The following is an 18,986-nucleotide window of genomic DNA, read 5'->3' as shown; positions in this document are numbered from 1 at the left end:
CGACCTGTCCAGGGAATCCAGCCAGTGATGGCTGGGATAGAGTCCAGTCCTGCTGTTTGTATTTGAAAGTCATTATGACTTAGACTGCTGACGAGAGTCTTTATGTCATCGCTTCTGTAAATCTGTTTCTCCCTTGATTGTTTGTTGAAGAATGAGTAAATGAATGGCTGAATCACCAATGAGCAGAGGTACAGATGAAGTCTTCATGCTGTCTAGAAGAAGATTAGACATCTCAGGTTCAGTTTTATTCATGTAGCACCAAATCCCAACACCAGTCACCCCAAGGTGCTTTATATTGTAAGGTAAAGACCCTACAATAAGTACAAACATGAATATGTTACTGATGTGTTACCAACAAGCAGGTAGGTCTAAGAAATAAGTTTACCAGGTTTTTTTCAGACCTTGATGGATTGCAGCAGTGACTTTACTTGAGTACTGTGATTTTACTGTAAACCCAACCAAGACACCTGCTAACAGGAAAAGAACATTTAGAGTAAAGACAGAAAGTTACAGGTATTCTCAGACAGGACTCACTGACATACTCACAGACCAACACCTCAGCAGTTACTTTGAAAAGTAATTAGCTATAGTTACTAGAAGAGATATTACTTATCAGTATCGGTCTGATACTGAGCTAAGTTACTGGATCAGATATCGGAGAGAAAAAAAAATGTAATCCAATCCATGAAATATCATGAAAGACCCTCACAAAACTTGCGACACAGTGTAATTCAGCTCATAACCTTAACACATCGGAGCGTCACGTGATAGAGCGGCTGTGGCGTGTGAGACCTGTCAGCGGTCTGGTTGAGCATTTGGAGCCTCGCTACAAAACTGGAATCCATAAGATGAATAGAAATACTGCTGAAGCTGAATGATTCCATTCCAACCATGATACAATCGTGGTTAGAAAATAAATCAGATGACATGTGTTATTTGGAGAAAAGAAAATGGGGTTTTATGATTTTTTTCCATTTATGAGTTCCTAGGATTATGTGATCTACTTTGTATTTAAATGGGTAAAACGTTTGATTTTAATGAATAGCACTGATGCCAATTTAAAAAATTAAGTCAATGAAAGTGGAATTTTTTTTAAAAGCATTTTGTAAACGTACACAAGGGGTGGCCATTTTTTTCCACGAACAAGCCTAGAGGGAGTTTTTAGCTCTCCCTGCACAAAAATAACCATGTATTATAATCAATGTTGATGTGAATCAATTACATGCCTCAGACTCTACTATTAATAATACAAGACATTTTAGTAGCAATGCAATTATATAAAATTGTGAGATTTGAGGTTGCCTTCCAACTAGTGCAGTTGACAAACAAACTGAAAAGAACTGACGTTAGTTAAAAGCTTTATGCAGAAAAAATGGCAAAAAAAATTAAAAATAATAAATATTACAGACCTAATCTGTTGGTGGCCACTTTTGGCCACGAACAAGCTGAAAGGGTCGTGATTTTAACAAACCCAGAGCGTTAAATAATTAAATCTGTAATTATTCACATTTGTCATTAATTAATGAAAAACAAAAATAAATAATTGATACATTTTAATGAAATTAATGAAACATTTAAATAAAAAAATTATTGGTGTATTTCTTTAATTCATGTTGGCACTCCCGACCCTCCATAAATGTGGCTGCAGCAGCTGCTCCATCATAAACACTCCTGGCTGTGGAACAGTGGGAGGAGGAGTCAGTTTACAACAAATATGAACAACTGTGAGCTGATGTGGAGCAGTCCAGTGGAAGAGTTTGAAGAAGAAGTTAAAGACCAGTGAAGTCTTTACCAGCAGTGAAAAATCATCATCTGCAGCTTAAACACTAACAGGCTCCACAGCTCAGAAGGCATGCTCAGTGGTGACATCATCATACTCTCTGTCCAATCCCTGACCTCCATCACGCTGGGTCATCTCCATGGAGACGGCTGGTTTGTTCTTCCTGCTCCAGCAGATGGACAGCAGCAGACCGGTGGAGATGCAGTACGGACAGAAGACCACTAGATGGCAGAAGAGTCTGAGCTCAGAGGGAGGAGGAGCTGAAGGACGAGGAAGCAGAGAGGAGGAGTCAGGAGTATAAAATCTTCTGCTTCTAAACATGATTTTGTTTCAGTGCACACACAGCTGGACACAATTTGTCACACACTTTGAATTGTGTGTCATTGTTGCTGCAGAGTAGTTTGTGTTTAACAGACACTGTAATCACACATGAATTATTTCATGCTTACACAGTAATAACCTGTTATCTATGTGCAGCTCTGACCTTTGACCCTAAGTTTCCAAGTCAGATGATCCAAACTTGTGGATGTTGGGGTTCCACTGTTACTGTGGACCATCAGAGTTTTAGATCAGAGAAAAAAGAAACTCCCATCATGGATCAGGTCTCAGCAGGAGAGGAACCTGAGTGCAGTAGATACTACTGTGACTGCTGCAGATATCAGTGTGTATTGATCAGCTGAAGAGAGCACAGTGGTGCAGTGGTCAGCACTGTCCCCTCACAGCAAGGAGGTTGATTTTAGCCCCAGCTGGGTGATTTCTGATTTCTGTCTGGTATGTCTGGCACACACATACCTGCAACAGGAGGTCAGAGGTCACTAAAGGTCAACAAACAGGCAGACCACAGTCTGGACCCAGACCCTGTCAGATCCAAACCAACAACCAAATCAGATTTTCCAACCTGCAGTCAGCTGATGTGACTAACGTGGACCTGAAGCTTGTAAGAGGTGACCTTCCACCACTGAGACGAGTTTCTCAGCTTTGACTCTGAGCATCGTCACCATGTTTGGCTCCACACACTAAAGCAGTTTCTCCACAGTCAACATAATCACAGCTAAATATGGTTCTAGAGATGGACCGATCCGATATTACGTATCGGTGTCGGCCCGATACTGACCTAAATTACTGGATCGGATATCGGAGAGAAATAAAAAATGTAATCCGATCCATGAAATATCACAAAAGCACCTCAGAAAACTCGCGACATGGCGTAACTCAGCTCATAACCTTAGCACAGGGGTCCCCAATCCCCGTCCATGAGGGCTGGTGTCCCTGCAGGTTTTAGATCTCAGACCCAGAGGCTGTCCCACACAGGCTTGGACCTGCAACCAAAACACATTCAAAACCTGAGAGGACACTTCTGGTTTAACTGGTACAGCCTTTCTGGTCTTTACAGTAGTGGTTCAGCATCCCACGGGATACTACTCGGCCAATCAGCTCTGTGCATTCCAGGTGGTAAACACTGTGCAGTGCTGACAGCTGACAAGACGGTAGAAAGAAAAAGAAAGACTCCTGATTAAGGAGCAGAGTGTGGTAACAATATTTTTAAGTGCAGCAGTAATGAAGGAGGACTCTGTCTGTGGCTCTTCCTCCAGAGGACTTTTCTCCCTCCTCCTTCATTTATTAGTGTTTGTTCTTCATCCTCTACTCACCTGCAGGAACAGCCAGAGCAGACAGCAGCAGCACACACACACCTGCAACAGGACAGAGGTCACTAAAGGTCACCAAAGGTCAGAGGTCATGATGAGGACAGACAGGTGTAGGAACATCCGCTCACCTGCAGCAGTCAGCAGAAACAGGCCTGAAACTGAAGAACACACTGATCAGAGATCAAATGGTCACATGACCAAAGAGAAGCATTCAGACTGCAGTGATTGGTTACTGTTCCCACACATCAATAACCCACAGCGCCCTCCAGTGGTGGAAACACAGATAATACATGAAACATGAAGGAGACTCACAGCAGAGGCAGACGCTCCGTGTCAGACAGCCGTCACCTCCACAGCTCCACAGGTCTGCTCCCCGACCTCCTACATCACACAGAGAAACATCAGCACAGGAGGAGTAATGGTGCACATCAAACTCATGTGATGGTTCGTGCTGACAGCGTGATGGTGTTTGTCAGACAGTAGGAAGTGCTGTGGACTTGTTGTTCCTGCAGACACATGAGTGGAAGGAAACCTGGGACCAGCTGAATGTGTGATGTGTAAACACAACTCCTCTGTTTTCAAACGCACAAACATTATTGTTCCAACTCATCCTGCAGCAGGTTTTAAAAGAGTTGATGGGAGCGCGGCTGCTCTCGTCAGCTTTAAGCGATAAAGGAACAAGACTTTTACTTCTGTGCAGGTTTATCACCTTTGAGTTTACTGCAGAGGAACAGAACTCCACCCAGAACCAGAACCAGGAGAAGCCCAGAGACCAGACCTGCTACAACTGGGACCAGGAGGAAGGGAGGAGGAGGAGGAGGAGGAGGAGGAGTTTCTACAGGAGGAGCAAAGTTTGTGGAGGTGCTTGGAGGAGGAGGAGGATGGATGATTGTATGAGGATCTGCAGGAGAGATGATGAAGATGGTTCAGTCAGTTTATTATCAGGTCACAATGTTACATCAGCTTTTAAACAGGAAGTGATGTCAGTGTTCTGACCTCTGACCCTCAGAGAGCTCTGAGGAGACTTTCCACCCTCATCAGTAGAACATGAGTAGAGACCTTCATCAGCCTGCGTGATGTTAGTGATGATGTGCTCTGGTTTAGGACCAACAAAACTTCCTTTGATGGAGAAATAAGCTTTGACTGTGGCACCATTCCTCTGTCTGCAGCGCAGAATGACATCACTTCCTGTCCTCACAGGAAGTGCAGGGATCTCCAGGATGACACCTTTATCTGACCATCAGAGACAAACAGAGTTAATGAGAGCAGAGTCACACAGAGACAGAGACACAGCTGGAACATCTCACCTGTAGTGTCTGATTGGACACTGAAGGAGACTCTGTCACTCTGCTGTCCAGAGGAGTCCTCACACCAGAAGGTTTCACTGAGAGCAGAAAGATTCACAACACAGTAGGAACCAAGACGCCTCCCAAAGCCTGGAGCTGCTCCACAGTCCTCAGTGAGTCCTCCTCTGGTCCTCTTCACTGTCCATCCATCAGCTGTCTGTCCATCATCAACACAACTCAGATCCACTGAAGATCCACTGAAGACCTGCTGAAGGTTTGGACAGACTGACAGAGACACTGGAGGACACACACACACACACACACACACACACACACACACACACACAAACACACAGAGTAAGTGTGTTTGTGTTTTTGTTGGAGTCTCTGATTGTTTTCACTTCATCAACTCACCTGCAGAAACAGTCGGTGCAGACAGCAGCAGCACACACACACCTGCAACAGGAGGACAGAGGTCACTAAAGGTCAGAGGTTACAAACAGGCAGACCACAGTCTGGACCCAGACCCTGTCAGATCCAAACAAACAACCAAATCAGATTTTCCAGCCTGCAGTCAGCTGATGTGACTAACGTGGACCTGAAGCTTGTAAGAGGTGACCTTCCACCACTGAGACGAGTTTCTCAGCTTTGACTCTGAGCATCGTCACCATGTTTGGCTCCACACACTAAAGCAGTTTCTCCACAGTCGACATAATCACAGCTAAATATGGTTCCCAGCTCATCAGTGAGCTCCTCCACATGTGTGTGAGGCTCTGAGTCAGCCAGGGTTAAAATCCTGGCAGCACAAGCTGGAGCTCAGTTTACTCACAGAGCAGAAACGTGCAAAAGCACAGGAGAGTGGAAACTGTGGTTGAGATGTGTTACCAGTATAACTGAGACACAGTCAGTGTGTGAAACAGAAAAGAGGAAGTTCAAGTTCTTTCTCCTTTTATTTATCTCCCTTTGAACATGCATCACATTGTGTTATGTTAAATGGAGCATTATGCTTATGAACAGTCTTACATATGTGTTTACTTCTATGTTGCATCTACATATCTGTATCTGTGTGTTTATGTTTGATCCTCTGGACTTTAGCTTCAAGACATTGTCTCTGACACGACCTTTTTAAACTTTAGATTAATACACCTGGTTTACATGATCATCCCCCCCCCCCCCCCCCCCCCACACACACAGTAAGTGTATTTGTGTTCTTGTTGGAGTCTCACTGATTGTTACCAAGACGAGATTATTGTTGTCACTGCTGTGGATCTTTACCTGATACACTGACTCAGTGAGTAAATGTTTACTCTTATTCAAACTGTTTTTGTGCCTTCTCTCAGTTTAGCTCCAGGTTTATGAACTTGCTAGCTAGCTAGTGTTAGCCTAGCACTGCTGCTCCCTCTGGGCTCATGTTACTTAAAAATTAATCCACAGCTTTAAAAACATTATATAAAATCTCTCAGTGAAGTTTTCTCTTGATTGTTTGTTTCCTTTATGCTTTGGTTTCCTGTCTTCTGTTATTAGACCTGAGATGTGACTGCTCTGTGCTGTTGCTGATGACTCCAGTTAATCCTACAGGACATGCTGTGTAAGTAAATACAATCAACGACAGTTTGGTCTGCATTTATTCAAAGATCACAGACTTAGTTTAGGGTCCACACTGTCTGCACTGTATAATGTGAAGTCTGAAAGTTTTTGAACAGTGAAATTTGTTTTGTGCCCAAATTATTCTGCAGATCATCAGAATAAGTTATTGGCCATGTTTGCAGAGCCCTTTTAAAAATAATGTGCTTTCATGACATTATCGTGTGTGGGGTGGTGGTCAGAGCTATCAGTGAATGTCACCTCTCTGGTGGGGGTGGAGCCTGAGATTGAGTCTAAATTGAGGTCTGTTCCATAGCAAATGCTGGAAAACATGTTTTAATAAAGCAAATAAGTTGTTGTTCTAAAGAATCTGATTGTTTGCTCGCAGGACACCAGCAGAGATGAGTCCTCCATCACAGACGGTTGGTCAGTGACCTGCAGGTCGAAGGTCATTGCATCTCCAGCCCACATCCACTGCCACTGTACTGAAGGGAAGTTAAAGACTTTCTGCTGCACTTACATTTGGATCAGCTCGATCCATGACAGTCATTCAGGCAGTGATGCCTGGACTGGAAACAAGCATCCTTAAAATATTACAACACACCAGCTCCTGTGTTTGAATGTAAAACAAATGTGTTGTTTGATCTGGAGACTGAACAATAAATACATTTTATTTTGATTATAGAAGTAATGTAACTACAAACAAACTTAATAAACTAATAATAATAAACTAATAATAAGAATAATTAAATCTGAGACGTTGTTTCATTGTAAGATTATAACAATGATGACAGTATAACTGTTGTTGTTCAGCAGAACAGTGTCCAGGATGTTGGCTTTGTTTTACATTTCAAAATAAAAGTTGGGCTGATTTAAACACCATTACAAGAAGTGTTGTTAATTATTCTTTTGAATCACATTTGCATTCAGTGTTATATTAATATAAGTTACTACAAGTTGTTCTTTAATGTAGCAGAACTTGACATGTTTGTCAGTGGGTGAACAATCAGTGTTACACAGTCATCAAGTTATTCTTAGAACTGTGCACTTAATGAATAAGTTGTCCTAATATAATCATCTTAAGCTTTACTCTGTTTGGGAGCTAATTAGATTTCACAGTGTGGATTTAGTGTCTGTGTCTGTCCTGCATCACAGTTTCCCACATTCCCGGCTGTGTGTAGCAGAGCTTCCATTCAGTTTAATGCTGATGAATAAATGAGCAGCAGCTCTGAGTTTGACTCACCGAGGAGCAGAGAGACACACGGAGTCTTCATCGTGTCTGGATGACGACTGAACATCAGTCTGAGCAGCAGCGAGACGCCTTCAGCATCATCACTTCCCCTTTAACAAGTTTAACACATGAAGTGTTTCACTGGCTGAACTCCACCACACTGTGTGGTTGGTGAGGGCGGGGATTACTTTACTGCGCCGCAGCCTGTAGTTATCATGTACCAAGCTAAAGTTCATCATTGTCCCAGCATACACACACTCAGGAAAAGGACAAAGCCCACCATCAGAACCATTAACACCTTTTGTGAGGAAGCTCTGGCTCAGCTGCAGGACTGTTTGCGCTCACAGAGTGTCTCTGAACAGGACGACCTAGAGACTCACACAACCGCAGTGCTGGGTTACATCAAACACTGCATGGACACTGTCACCACGGAAAAGTGCAACAAACCGTAAACCCTGGATGACAAGTCAGGTTCAGGCATGTTAAAGGCAACTCTACATACAAATCTGGGGACCAGGACATGTACAGCAGAGCAAGAGCAGACCTTAAAAAAGGCATCAGAGCAGCAAAACTGGACATTTCAAACAAGTTATCAGATCTCCTCTCTGATAACGACTCCAGGAAGGTATGGGAGGGCCTGAAACACATCACCAACTACAAAGGCAACGGGACAAATACAGATAACATGGACATCTCATTAGCAGAGGAACTTCCACTTCGAGAGAACTGCAGACACCCCCACCATGCACACTGCCCACAGCCTCCTGTGAGCACAGCAAACACACATTTAGCCTCCAAGAACAGCAGGTTCACTGTGTTCAGAGCAATAAACTGCCTCCCATAGGAGCTCAGTTTGAGTTCTGTTTTTCTCCTCTTGTACCTGATGTGGGTAATTTCCTTTGTTTTTCCTACCATTCCACCTCTCTGACCTGTCTTCACTATGTGAATGTTTGTGTATGTGTGGTCGGTAGGGGTCCAGTTTCACTGCAAGTAATTGTACGTGTAACATGCAACATGTAAACTTTGCATGTGACAATAAAGATTGACTTTACCACAGGCGTGTGTGCTGAGTCCTCTCCAATACACCATCTACACCAGTGACTGCACCCCCATGCATCATCAACATCATCATCAAATCTGTCAGCAGGTGTTTCCACTTCCCTTTATTTAAGTCCTCTGTTTGGTTCAGTGTCAGCTCGTCTGTTCTCCTCCTACCACGTCACGTCAGGACTTTCACGATGCTCAGGTTATATTCATGTTCATGTTCTTCAGAGTTTTTCTCACACACCTGTGCAGAGTTGTGTTCATGTCACTGTTTAATAGTCAGTCATTCCAGTTTAGGCTTTAATTTAGTTTTGTTTCCGTTGGCTTTGTGTTATCAGCCACAATAAAAGGCTGGCTTTGTGTTTAAAACTTCAGCTGCTCTCTCTAGTGTCTGTTTGTGGGTCCATCCCACTGTTACCCCACCATGACAGAGGTTTAGTTAAAGCTTTATTGACACTGTGTGTGGAGTCCCTAATGTGGGATCTGTACATGTGATCAGCAGTATATTCTCCACACTACAGTGGAGACTATGTCTGCTGAGAAAATGTTTTTTAAAAACACAGTTTCTCTCATGTTTCACATACAGATAAATCATTTATGACACACCTCCAAATTTCTTTGTCCATTAAATATAAAAAGAAAACACCAGCTGGCACAAACTTGTCACTTATAATTAATTTAAAAAATGCAAAATAAATAAATGATTAAATCAATATGTGAGGAGTCTAATAAGTCACCCTGATCTGTGACTGAAATTGCTGATTTACCCGAGTGACCCTGAACTAAGCAGGAGGCTCAGTTATGATGTCACATGAAAAAATGATTTGCAGTGTTAAGAAGATGAAAACAGGAACACAAGAGAAAAGGAGTACGTGTCACAACAAAAATAGATGATTACTGAGGAAGGAAACAGCACAGAGCTGAGTGACAGCGCTACTTAGATGTTCTTTTAGATTATTGTAGGGTCGGCTTTAACTGTTGTTGTGATTTGCTGCTGTATAAATACAATTAAATTGAATCGTTGCCTCTAAACCCAGACAGTCTGCTGGAACAGACATTTTCCTCATGTTAGGGTACCTGGGTCGTTGACCCAGTGGTTTCAGTTTTGTACCTTTTTATTGGTGTTCTTAGTTTGTTTTTGTGAAGGTTTTGGTTTCTGTTTTGCTATAAGTTCAGTCTATTTCCTGTTTTATTTTGAAGGTCCATGTCTTATGTTAATGTATCTGGTTTTGCTTCCCCTGTTTCGTTAGGCCTGATCTGCCCCAGCTGTGTTTCCCTCCTGTTACTCATTCTCTGATTGCTCCTCTGTGTATTTAAGCCCTGTGTTTCTCTGTGTCCGTGTCGCCATCTGCCCTCATCTTGCTGTGTGTTCTGACTCTGTGACCTTATTTTGTACTCTTAGTTTTGTTGCCCTTTGAGTTCAGCATTAAAGCTGTTTTGAGTTCACGTTTCGTTCCCTGAGTCTGCATTTTGGGTCCACCGTTCCTGCCTGCACACAGCCCTCACATGACAGGCTGAGAATATATAAATTGTAGTTGTTGTGGAAAATCTGGACACAAAACAGCATTTATTAAACACAAAATAAACCTTTATTATCAGAGATAGTAAATCCAGATGGCTGAAGAAGGAAGGGTTAAAATCAGGTAATACTTGAGGCAAACACTGAAACAGTCCGAGTACAACAAGAATTAAAGAAAACTGAGGCTTAACTGCACATAAGCGAGTCAGGAAAAGACACACAGTTTGGAAAAAGAAGGCCCAGGAAAACAGGATATCAAAATAAGACAGGAAACATGTTTCCCACAGGAAACTGGGTACAAAACCCAGGATCATGACACTAATGCAGATATCTTCATTCTTGATTCAAATCTCAGTTTTATCTCATATGAGGAAATGAAAACATTAAATATAATGACAGGTCTCAGGCACACTATGGTATTTTGGTTGTTTCCTGAACATTTATGCTGCATGAGGTCATGCAACAATCATGCATGACCTGCCGGATACACGATGGGCGGGTAGCATAACTGGAGGGTCGTGTGCCTGGCTGGCCTGTATTGAGGACATTGAAGACACCTGCCTCTTCTGAACCATGATAACTGGGTTCTGGGTTGATAGCTGGCTTGGCCCTGGCTTATCAAAGATTAAAGAAAGCAGAATCGGCTGTTCAAACCCCACAAGGCTGCCCGCTGGGATTGAAACGATGGGACGAGTCGTGAGTTCTCAAAATGGGCTCATTGAGTGCAGCACGGATAAGATCTTGGAGAAGCTCACGGCTGCCGTGAACACTCAGAATAAGACCTCTGAGTGCAAACTGGATCACATCATGGAGAAGCTCACGGCTCTCCAACAGGAGATTGAGAGACCAGTGTCGGACTGGCCTTCAGATTTTTTGTCCTTGGTTTTTTGTCCTCTCCCATCCAGGTCAGTGCAGAGTTTCATGGGATCACGACCCTGAACCTTGAACCAAAGTTCATGTCATCGTTGGACTTGTATTCATCCAAACTCCTGTCCTTGTTTCAAGCCAAGAAAGGTGCTGCTGGACAACGCCACAGGGCACAGTTAAACCTTCTGCTTCAGGTAAGGAAGATTGCATTTTCTAACCACAAAAACGTTCCAACACAGCATTGAAGAGGCCCTTCCACTAAAAACGGCTTTTCTTAGGTTTCTGTTCAATATTTTACCTCCACAGGTGTTCTTACCTTGATGGTGGGTGTGAAAACAGGTCAACAACAGAAAAATAATAGTTATGTTTAAGCTAGAAATGGTAAGTCATGTTTTAAATGTGCAAATTTTGCCTCAGTTGAGACTTCCTGTTTTACAGAGTGGAAATTCCATCGAGAAAAAACAAGAAGTCATCATCAGATGTCTCATTGACCATCTGGGAGAGGATCCAAGTGCCTTAATCAAAACCTTTGAGGTTGGTGCAATAAATCTGTTTTAGGAATATTAGTAGTTTATTTTAGCTTGTGAGATCATAGAAAAGTTTTAAGATACTGTTCTAAAGAAAAAAAAACACTTCAAAGCATACAAAAGAATAGCATTTGCTCAAAGATTTTGGAGCACAGTGTCCACATATTATGAGTACCGGTGATGTCATACAAATGAAACTTTTTGTTTCAATGTTTGGAAATATGTGAGCTTAAAACAGTTGTTTCTCTTTTTAAAGGACGGTGCTGATGCTGTCTTTGTTGAAGAGGCTTTGGCTGAGGAGGTGATGAAGATTTACCTGCTGCAGAATCAAGACAGGTCAGGCAAACCTACTGATGTGGGTATTGTTATTGAAGGCGTTACTGTTCTGGGCAAACTTGGGAATCTGAGCAAAGCCTGTTGCTATCTTTCGGGACTGTGCTATGCTCTGGATCTGAAATACCCCAAGAATCTCAAATGCACATTTGAAGCATTTCAAAAAGTGTTCATGGAGCTGGATCCAGGAAACCTTTCTGTCAAGGTTCAAAGACTGAAAAATGACCTCTGTTCATTGTAGACAAAATTTCACAGGGCTGTTCTTAAAGTGTTAGACTAAGTGACATGTAATGCTCATCAAAAGGTTCAGTTGCGGCATTACATTGTGTTGACATTCCTGTTCATAAATAATGTTTGTACCATAAACTGTGTTTTTGTATTAACTTTCCAGATTCACATTAAGGTGTAAATGGGAGAGTATCTTCTGTATGTTTTTTTCTTCTTTTTTTTTTAGCGCAATCCTTTTTGAAATCTTTTATTTAAATTATGGATGTTTTTTGGTCACTCTTTAGCAGTGTTGGGTAAGTTACTTTAAATTAGTAACTTAGTTACATTACTAGTTACTTCTCTAAAAAAGTAACTCAGTTACTTCAAGTTACTCGTTACTTTCAAAGTAACTAGTTACTAGGGAAAGTAACTTTGGTTTTACTCAGACTTCTCTTGTTAATGTGTTGCTTCTGTAACTGGATACCCAGCAAGATTGTCAGTCTTCTAGCTTGCTTACTTGCCACAAGTGCACTGTGCCACCTACCAATAGAAAGGAAAAAATAATGTGCACATTTCCACGAGAGAAATCCCACGCCTGGACCGTCGTTGACCGCCGCCATGATTCTAGCCTGCTTTTTACATCCAACACAAAAACTGCAGTCGTGGTGCTTTTGATTGTACTCAGAACTTGGAAATTCTGCCTTCTGAATAGGAAGATGTAGGTAACACCAGACTGCACATGAGCTGCATACAGAGCTGGACTGGGACAAAAAAATCATCCCAGGCATTTTGACTAGAGACCGGCCCACCATTATAGGAAAAATCATAAAGCCTTTGAATGAAAATAAACGCTGTTGTGACAGTGATGTACACTGTTCTGATGGTGTATATGTATTAATCTATCAATTGTTTGTTGTAAGACTCAGATAATTATTTTTTTAAAACCGAGACATTTTAAATGAGAATAATAAAGAAAACTATTTCCTTGTGCCCCCCCTTTCCCTGTTAATGCCCTACCTGGCCCCCTGGCAAAACTTTGCTAGACCCGCCCCTGCACAGTTACCAGCTGTCAGCTACTTAGAAAAGGATCCTGGTGTTATTTGTCTCTCAGAAACAGTTCATAACTTCCCTTCAACTCATCCATGTCACCTAAAAGGTAAACCTGTTTCTCCATCACCTGTTCAGCTCTGATGATTCAGTAAGGACATCTCCTGGTTTCATCTGCATGTTTCCCTCTCACCAGATAACCAAACCGATATCATGACCAGCAGCTTTACAGCTGTGGCTCCAGCAAACATCAGCTGATACTAGAAATTAATATTAAATAAATTCTAACAACAGCTGATCAAGCTTAAACGTGCTGCTGTTGTTTAGCGCGACATCCGCTGGTTTCCTCTTTCTGGCGCAAAGTGGGCGATAAATAAACAAGAGAGAAAAGCCGATCAGCTGATCATTGATCAGTTTCGTGATTGAAGTAGAAACAGGAGAGAATGAGAGAAGAAGAGGCAGCTGTGCAGCTTCAGCTTTGTGTCTTTTTCATTGTAGCTGAAGTCCGGGACAAACTGTGTTCCTTTTCACCTCAGTACGAAACGCGTAATATTTTCTCTGAATACGAGACGATTCTGTTTTTTAGGGGACGGTTGGCAACTCTAATAATTAACCGTATGAACAAAATAAAGTTCAACATCAGTAACATAGCACCCACCCAGCTGTATAGAAACTCCGTCATGCTAGCTAGCACGCAGTACGAAAAAGTCAGCATACTGAAAATAAACTCCACCTAAACTTGGTTTATATCTGACTGATAGACTGCAGGTCATAACTTCTTACCTGAAGTTCAGTTCACCTGACACGCGGACCGGCGGCCGCTTCGGGTCTCTCCTCTTGCCTCCCTTTTCCTTCATCCACCTGCTGGCCTCCACCACTTGCTAATGTTATTGAATCTGTGGAAGCTCCGCGATATCCACCACACGAAGTAACGAGTAACGAGCCTATCTAAATCCCAGTAACGAGTAACGCGTTCCTGGTTTTGGCATAATAACTAGTTACCGTGCTCGTTACCACAATAATAACGTAGTTACTGTAACGCGTTACTTAATAACGCGTTAGTCCCAACACTGCTCTTTAGTTATAATCTTCCCAATTTTTTTGGAATCAAAATAAGATGTTCAAAAACTATGTCACAGTGCAAATGTTTTTTTTTTTCAGGATTTATATTTTTTGGGGATCTTAATTTTATTTTTGTCATTTGACCTTTTCTGAAAAGGTAAAGCACTGCGTTCACTTGAGCCACTTTTATTCTTTGTATGGCAGGTACATTTTTCTTGTTGTTAGCATCAATATGCCAGTTTTACAGAGTTTTATCAAGCATGCCAATTTGGATGCAATTTTATTATATAAGGCTGTTGTGACTGAAATTTTATCCAAATTTTATCCACTGAATGTAGAACAGATTTCAGCTCACTGTGTTCAGAGAATGAATCTGCTAAATGTGTGATTCACAATAAAGCTGGTTAAAATAAATCATTGTGAACAATGTTGAACTGACGTGGTTCTTTTTTCCTGTGTGTGTGTGTGTATATATATATACATATACATATACATATATGTATATATGTATATATGTATATGTGTATATATATATATATATGTTCTCAGCTGAACGGTAAGAACAAGATCCGGGCCATCAACACCTACGCCCTGCCCGTGATCAGGTACCCTGCTGGGGTAATAGGCTGGCCAAAGGAGGAGATAGAAGCCACTGACATAAAGACAAGAAAGCTCCTTACCATGCATGGAGGGTTTCACCCCAAGTCCGCTAAGCGGAAGGAAGGGGGCCGGGGACTGGTGAGTGTCAGCACCACAGTCCAGGATGAGACAAGAAACATCCACGAATACATCACGAAGATGGCCCCAACTGACAGCGTGCTCAGTGAATACCTCAGGCAGCAGAAACCCAAGAAAGAGGAGGAAGGCGAGGAACCATCATGGAAGGACAGGCCCCTGCACGGTATGTACCACCGGCAGATAGAGGAGGTGGCTGATATCCAGAAATCCTACCAGTGGCTGGACAAAGCTGGACTGAAAGACAGCACAGAGGCACTAATTATGGCAGCACAAGAACAAGCTCTGAATACAAGATCCATAGAGGCTGGGGTCTATCACACCAGGCAAGACCCCAGGTGCAGGCTGTGTAAAGATGCCCCAGAGACAATCCAGCACATAACAGCAGGGTGCGAGATGCTAGCAGGCAAGGCATACATGGAACGCCATAACCAAGTGGCGGGCATAGTGTACAGGAACATCTGTGCCGAGTATAACCTGGAAGTCCCGAGGTCAAAATGGGAGATGCCCCCAAGGGTGATGGAGAATGACCGAGCTAAGATCCTGTGGGACTTCCAGATACAGACGGACAAAATGGTGGTGGTTAACCAACTGGACATAGTGGTGGTAGACAAACAGAAGAAGACGGCTGTAGTGATCGATGTAGCGGTTCCGAATGACAGCAATATCAGGAAAAAGGAACACGAGAAGCTGGAGAAATACCAAGGGCTCAGAGAAGAGCTCGAGAGGATGTGGAGGGTGAAGGTAACGGTGGTCCCCGTGGTAATCGGAGCACTAGGTGCGGTGACTCCCAAGCTAGGCGAGTGGCTCCAGCAGATCCCGGGAACAACATCGGAGATCTCTGTCCAGAAGAGCGCAGTCCTGGGAACAGCTAAGATACTGCGCAGGACCCTCAAGCTCCCAGGCCTCTGGTAGAGGACCCGAGCTTGAAGGATCCAGTAATGCTGCACTAATGAATTAGACGAACTATTCACTTTAGCTAAAGTTATTAAGTTAGCTAAAGAGTTGGGATGCTGTGTAAGACATGAATAAAGCTAAAATACAAAGGTTTGGACAGCGTTTTGCATGTTTCCTTACTGTAGGGGTCTCTGCAAGCATACAGGGCTCTGACAGGGTACAAGATGACAACTTTGGATTTCTACTAGAAACAGTCGATCATATTTGTTTGTCAAAGCTGAATTCAGGGCAAACTACGCTAAATTAGCGTTTTTAGCTAGCAGCTACAATAAGCATAAAGGTTACTGTACGGCTATCAATTGTTAACATGACGCTTGTTCTTATACATGTAATACATTTATTACCAACCTGAGAGTTTATCCGCTGGTCATTCGACATGACGAATGACTTCTGAAGTCTTAATTCAGCTCAAGACGCTATAGATTCCCGTCAGTAACGCTATCAGTCTGTAGTTCTATTAATCTGCGCTTGAACCGGAACCGGATGTAAGTCCCAAAAAACTGAATTTTGGAACTGAAATTGAATTGCAGAACTGAAACTGAATGGTGAGAAGTGAATCTGAAATTATTCAAGAGCTGAATTTTTAAAGGATAAAATACAGTTTCAAAGCAAATCAATTCATTTTCAAACCATAAATTCAATTTCAAATTAGACTAATTCAAATTCAGTTTTAAAAAACTTTCATTCAAGTTACAATTCAGATTCAATCCGAGTAATTCAAACTCAAATTTAACTTATTCAAATTCAGTTTCTGATGGCACAAATTTCTGCCCATATAGAGATTCCTGAATTTACCAGGTGCACATAAAGGCAGCACGTACTAGCGTTTCTTTGTTGCTGATTTTTGTTCCACAAACCAAAAGAAAAAAAGAATCAACCTTTAATATATTTTCATGTGTGTTTCAAGCACTATGACATATCACACACACACACACACACACACACACACACACACACACACACACACACACACACAGAGTGTGTCACTGATAAAGCTGTGACACAGCAGCTCACTCAGTCCAGGTAACAGACTCACCTGTTAGCAGCAGCTCTCCCCTCAGAGAGCTGCTGCTTTATTTTAGTTAGTAGGAAAATGATCTGTTAATATTACGGAATACAGCAGACTGTCAGGGCCGTTCAAGGACACAACGTCACACACAAGTTTAAACTGTTGAACTCAAGAATATCCACAAAGTTTGATGCACATTTATCTTTAACAGGAGCAAATGGCCTGATCAGATAATATATTAAATCATAAAAGCTCATTTATATAAATCTCTCCTTGAACCAGTGAAACAGTCACACACTAATTATTTAATTAATTAATTAATTAAATCCTGCTCCTCACATACAAGGTCTTAAACAATCAGGCCCCATCTTATCTTAATGACCTTGTAGTACCATATCACCCTATTAGAGCACTTCACTCTCGCTCTGCAGGCCTACTTGCTGTTCCTAGAGTATTTAAAAGTAGAATGGGAGGCAGAGCCTTCAGTTTTCAGGCCCCTCTTCTGTGGAACCAGCTTCCAGTTTGGATTCAGGAGACAGACACTATCTCTACTTTCAAGATTAGGCTTAAAACTTTCCTTTTTGCTAAAGCATATAGTTAGGGCTGGACCAGGTGACCCTGAATCCTCCCTTAGTTATACTGCAATAGACAGAGGCTGCCGGGGATTCCCATGATGCATGTCTTTATCCTGTTTTCCTTCTCTCACCCCAACCGGTCGCAGCAGATGGCCCCGCCCCTCCCTTTTTTATGCTGCTGTAACACAAACATTTCCCCTGTGTTATCAATAAAGCATCTGTCTCTGTCTCACAGCTGGCTGTAACACCCACCTGTTGTAACAACACACCCACCTGTTGCACAGCGTGTGCAACAGGTGGGTGTGTTGGTGGGTGGATGTTAAACCTTCAGCCTCATCGTGGTGTTATTTCTGTACATCAGCTGATTCTGGTCATTTTTAAAAGGCTTCAACAAACTGTTTCCAGCTTTGTTACATCTGAAACGCACTGAAGCAGGTCAGTCCACTCTGACCTCAGTCAGCTGACGTCTGCAGAATGAAGAAGCTGGTGTTTAAATGAGGTTTTCCCTGAATATGTCCTGATTGCATTGATGTGACTCACCTCTCATCACCTCTCTGCAGCTGACCAAGGCCTGAAGTTCAAGCTGTTTTACAGTTTTCACATTCATACTGATCATAAACAGGCGTGTTCATCACAGCAGTTGGTAAACAGGAGAATAATCTCTGTGATTCTGGATTAACATCAGGGATTATTTGTCTTTGGTCCCTTTGTTTATCAGGCCTCTCGACATTAATATGCTCATTACTTACACCTTCATTCTTGCTGCACTGGTACCATCCAATGGAGGCTCTGCTCTTTATTCACCCGTTGCCATGGTGACCCCTAGGCGAGTCTCCATGTGTGTCACAGTATCAGACCCTCACTGCTCTTTATAATATGCCTCACAGCTGATCCCCTGTAATTAACAGGATTATGTGATATTTACCTGCAGACACTTACAGGTAGCACAGCTGTAGAGTCAGTCAGGTGTTACAGGTAACAGAGAAATACTGATATTGTCAATAGTGTGTGTTTCTATGGTAACTGTAGAACAGAGTAAACGTCTCCGTGTTACATGTCAGTATGCTGTAATTAAACAGGGTCTCCTTTCCTGCAACATACTTCCTGTTTGATCAGGAAATATTCAGTATTATTATAATATATTATATATCATATTCAATACTCTATAATATAATATCCAAATTTGAGTGAGTTATGTTTGTCAATATTGTGTTAGTAACATATTAATGTCGGTCCACCATCAGCATTAATATAATTCAGTAAAACTGATTTGGCTGCAGTTTTTAATAAATCTGGTTTTCAGCCCTGAAAAATGATAAAGATGGAAAATCATTTTAGAAAGTGACCATCAGGCCCACCTCTGTGACCTGAAGCTGTAAACATTCATGTTGGAGGTCACACTGTTATTGCAGTATTAGTTATTTATGTATTTTGATATTATTGCAGTGTTAGTTATTTAATGTTTGAATAGTATTACAGTTTTAATCTACTGTATTTTAATATTATTGCAGTATTAGTGATTTAATATCTGAAGTCTCTGTGCTTCAATAATGAGCATCAATCACAAAAATACAGGA

General features: G+C 42.0%; 1 protein-coding gene and 1 long non-coding RNA gene across 2 annotated transcripts; both read right to left on the bottom strand.

Moving 5' to 3' along the window:
• Positions 1 to 1,559: 1,559 nt before the first annotated feature.
• LOC102082432 (uncharacterized) lies at positions 1,560 to 3,753 on the bottom strand. The gene is made up of 3 exons (XR_003219183.1): positions 3,555 to 3,753; positions 3,430 to 3,471; positions 1,560 to 2,040 (listed from the first exon to the last, which is right to left on the bottom strand). It is a non-coding gene; the product is annotated as an uncharacterized LOC102082432 (long non-coding RNA).
• Positions 3,754 to 4,352: 599 nt separating this feature from the next.
• On the bottom strand, positions 4,353 to 8,662 carry LOC109202367 (uncharacterized). Its single transcript, XM_019359515.2, has 5 exons — positions 8,580 to 8,662; positions 7,540 to 7,637; positions 5,127 to 5,168; positions 4,734 to 5,009; positions 4,353 to 4,659 (listed from the first exon to the last, which is right to left on the bottom strand). Exons 1-5 carry the CDS (start codon positions 8,657 to 8,659, stop codon positions 4,373 to 4,375), a joined length of 783 nt encoding a protein of 260 aa, XP_019215060.2. The 5' UTR covers positions 8,660 to 8,662; the 3' UTR covers positions 4,353 to 4,372.
• Between the last annotated feature and the right edge of the window lie 10,324 nt (positions 8,663 to 18,986).

This window comes from Oreochromis niloticus, linkage group LG3 (assembly GCF_001858045.2).
Source record: "Oreochromis niloticus isolate F11D_XX linkage group LG3, O_niloticus_UMD_NMBU, whole genome shotgun sequence".
In the NCBI taxonomy this organism is placed as follows: Eukaryota; Metazoa; Chordata; class Actinopteri; order Cichliformes; family Cichlidae; genus Oreochromis; species Oreochromis niloticus.
Note: the sequence above shows the minus strand (reverse complement) of the source record. Positions and strands in the feature narration are given on the sequence as shown.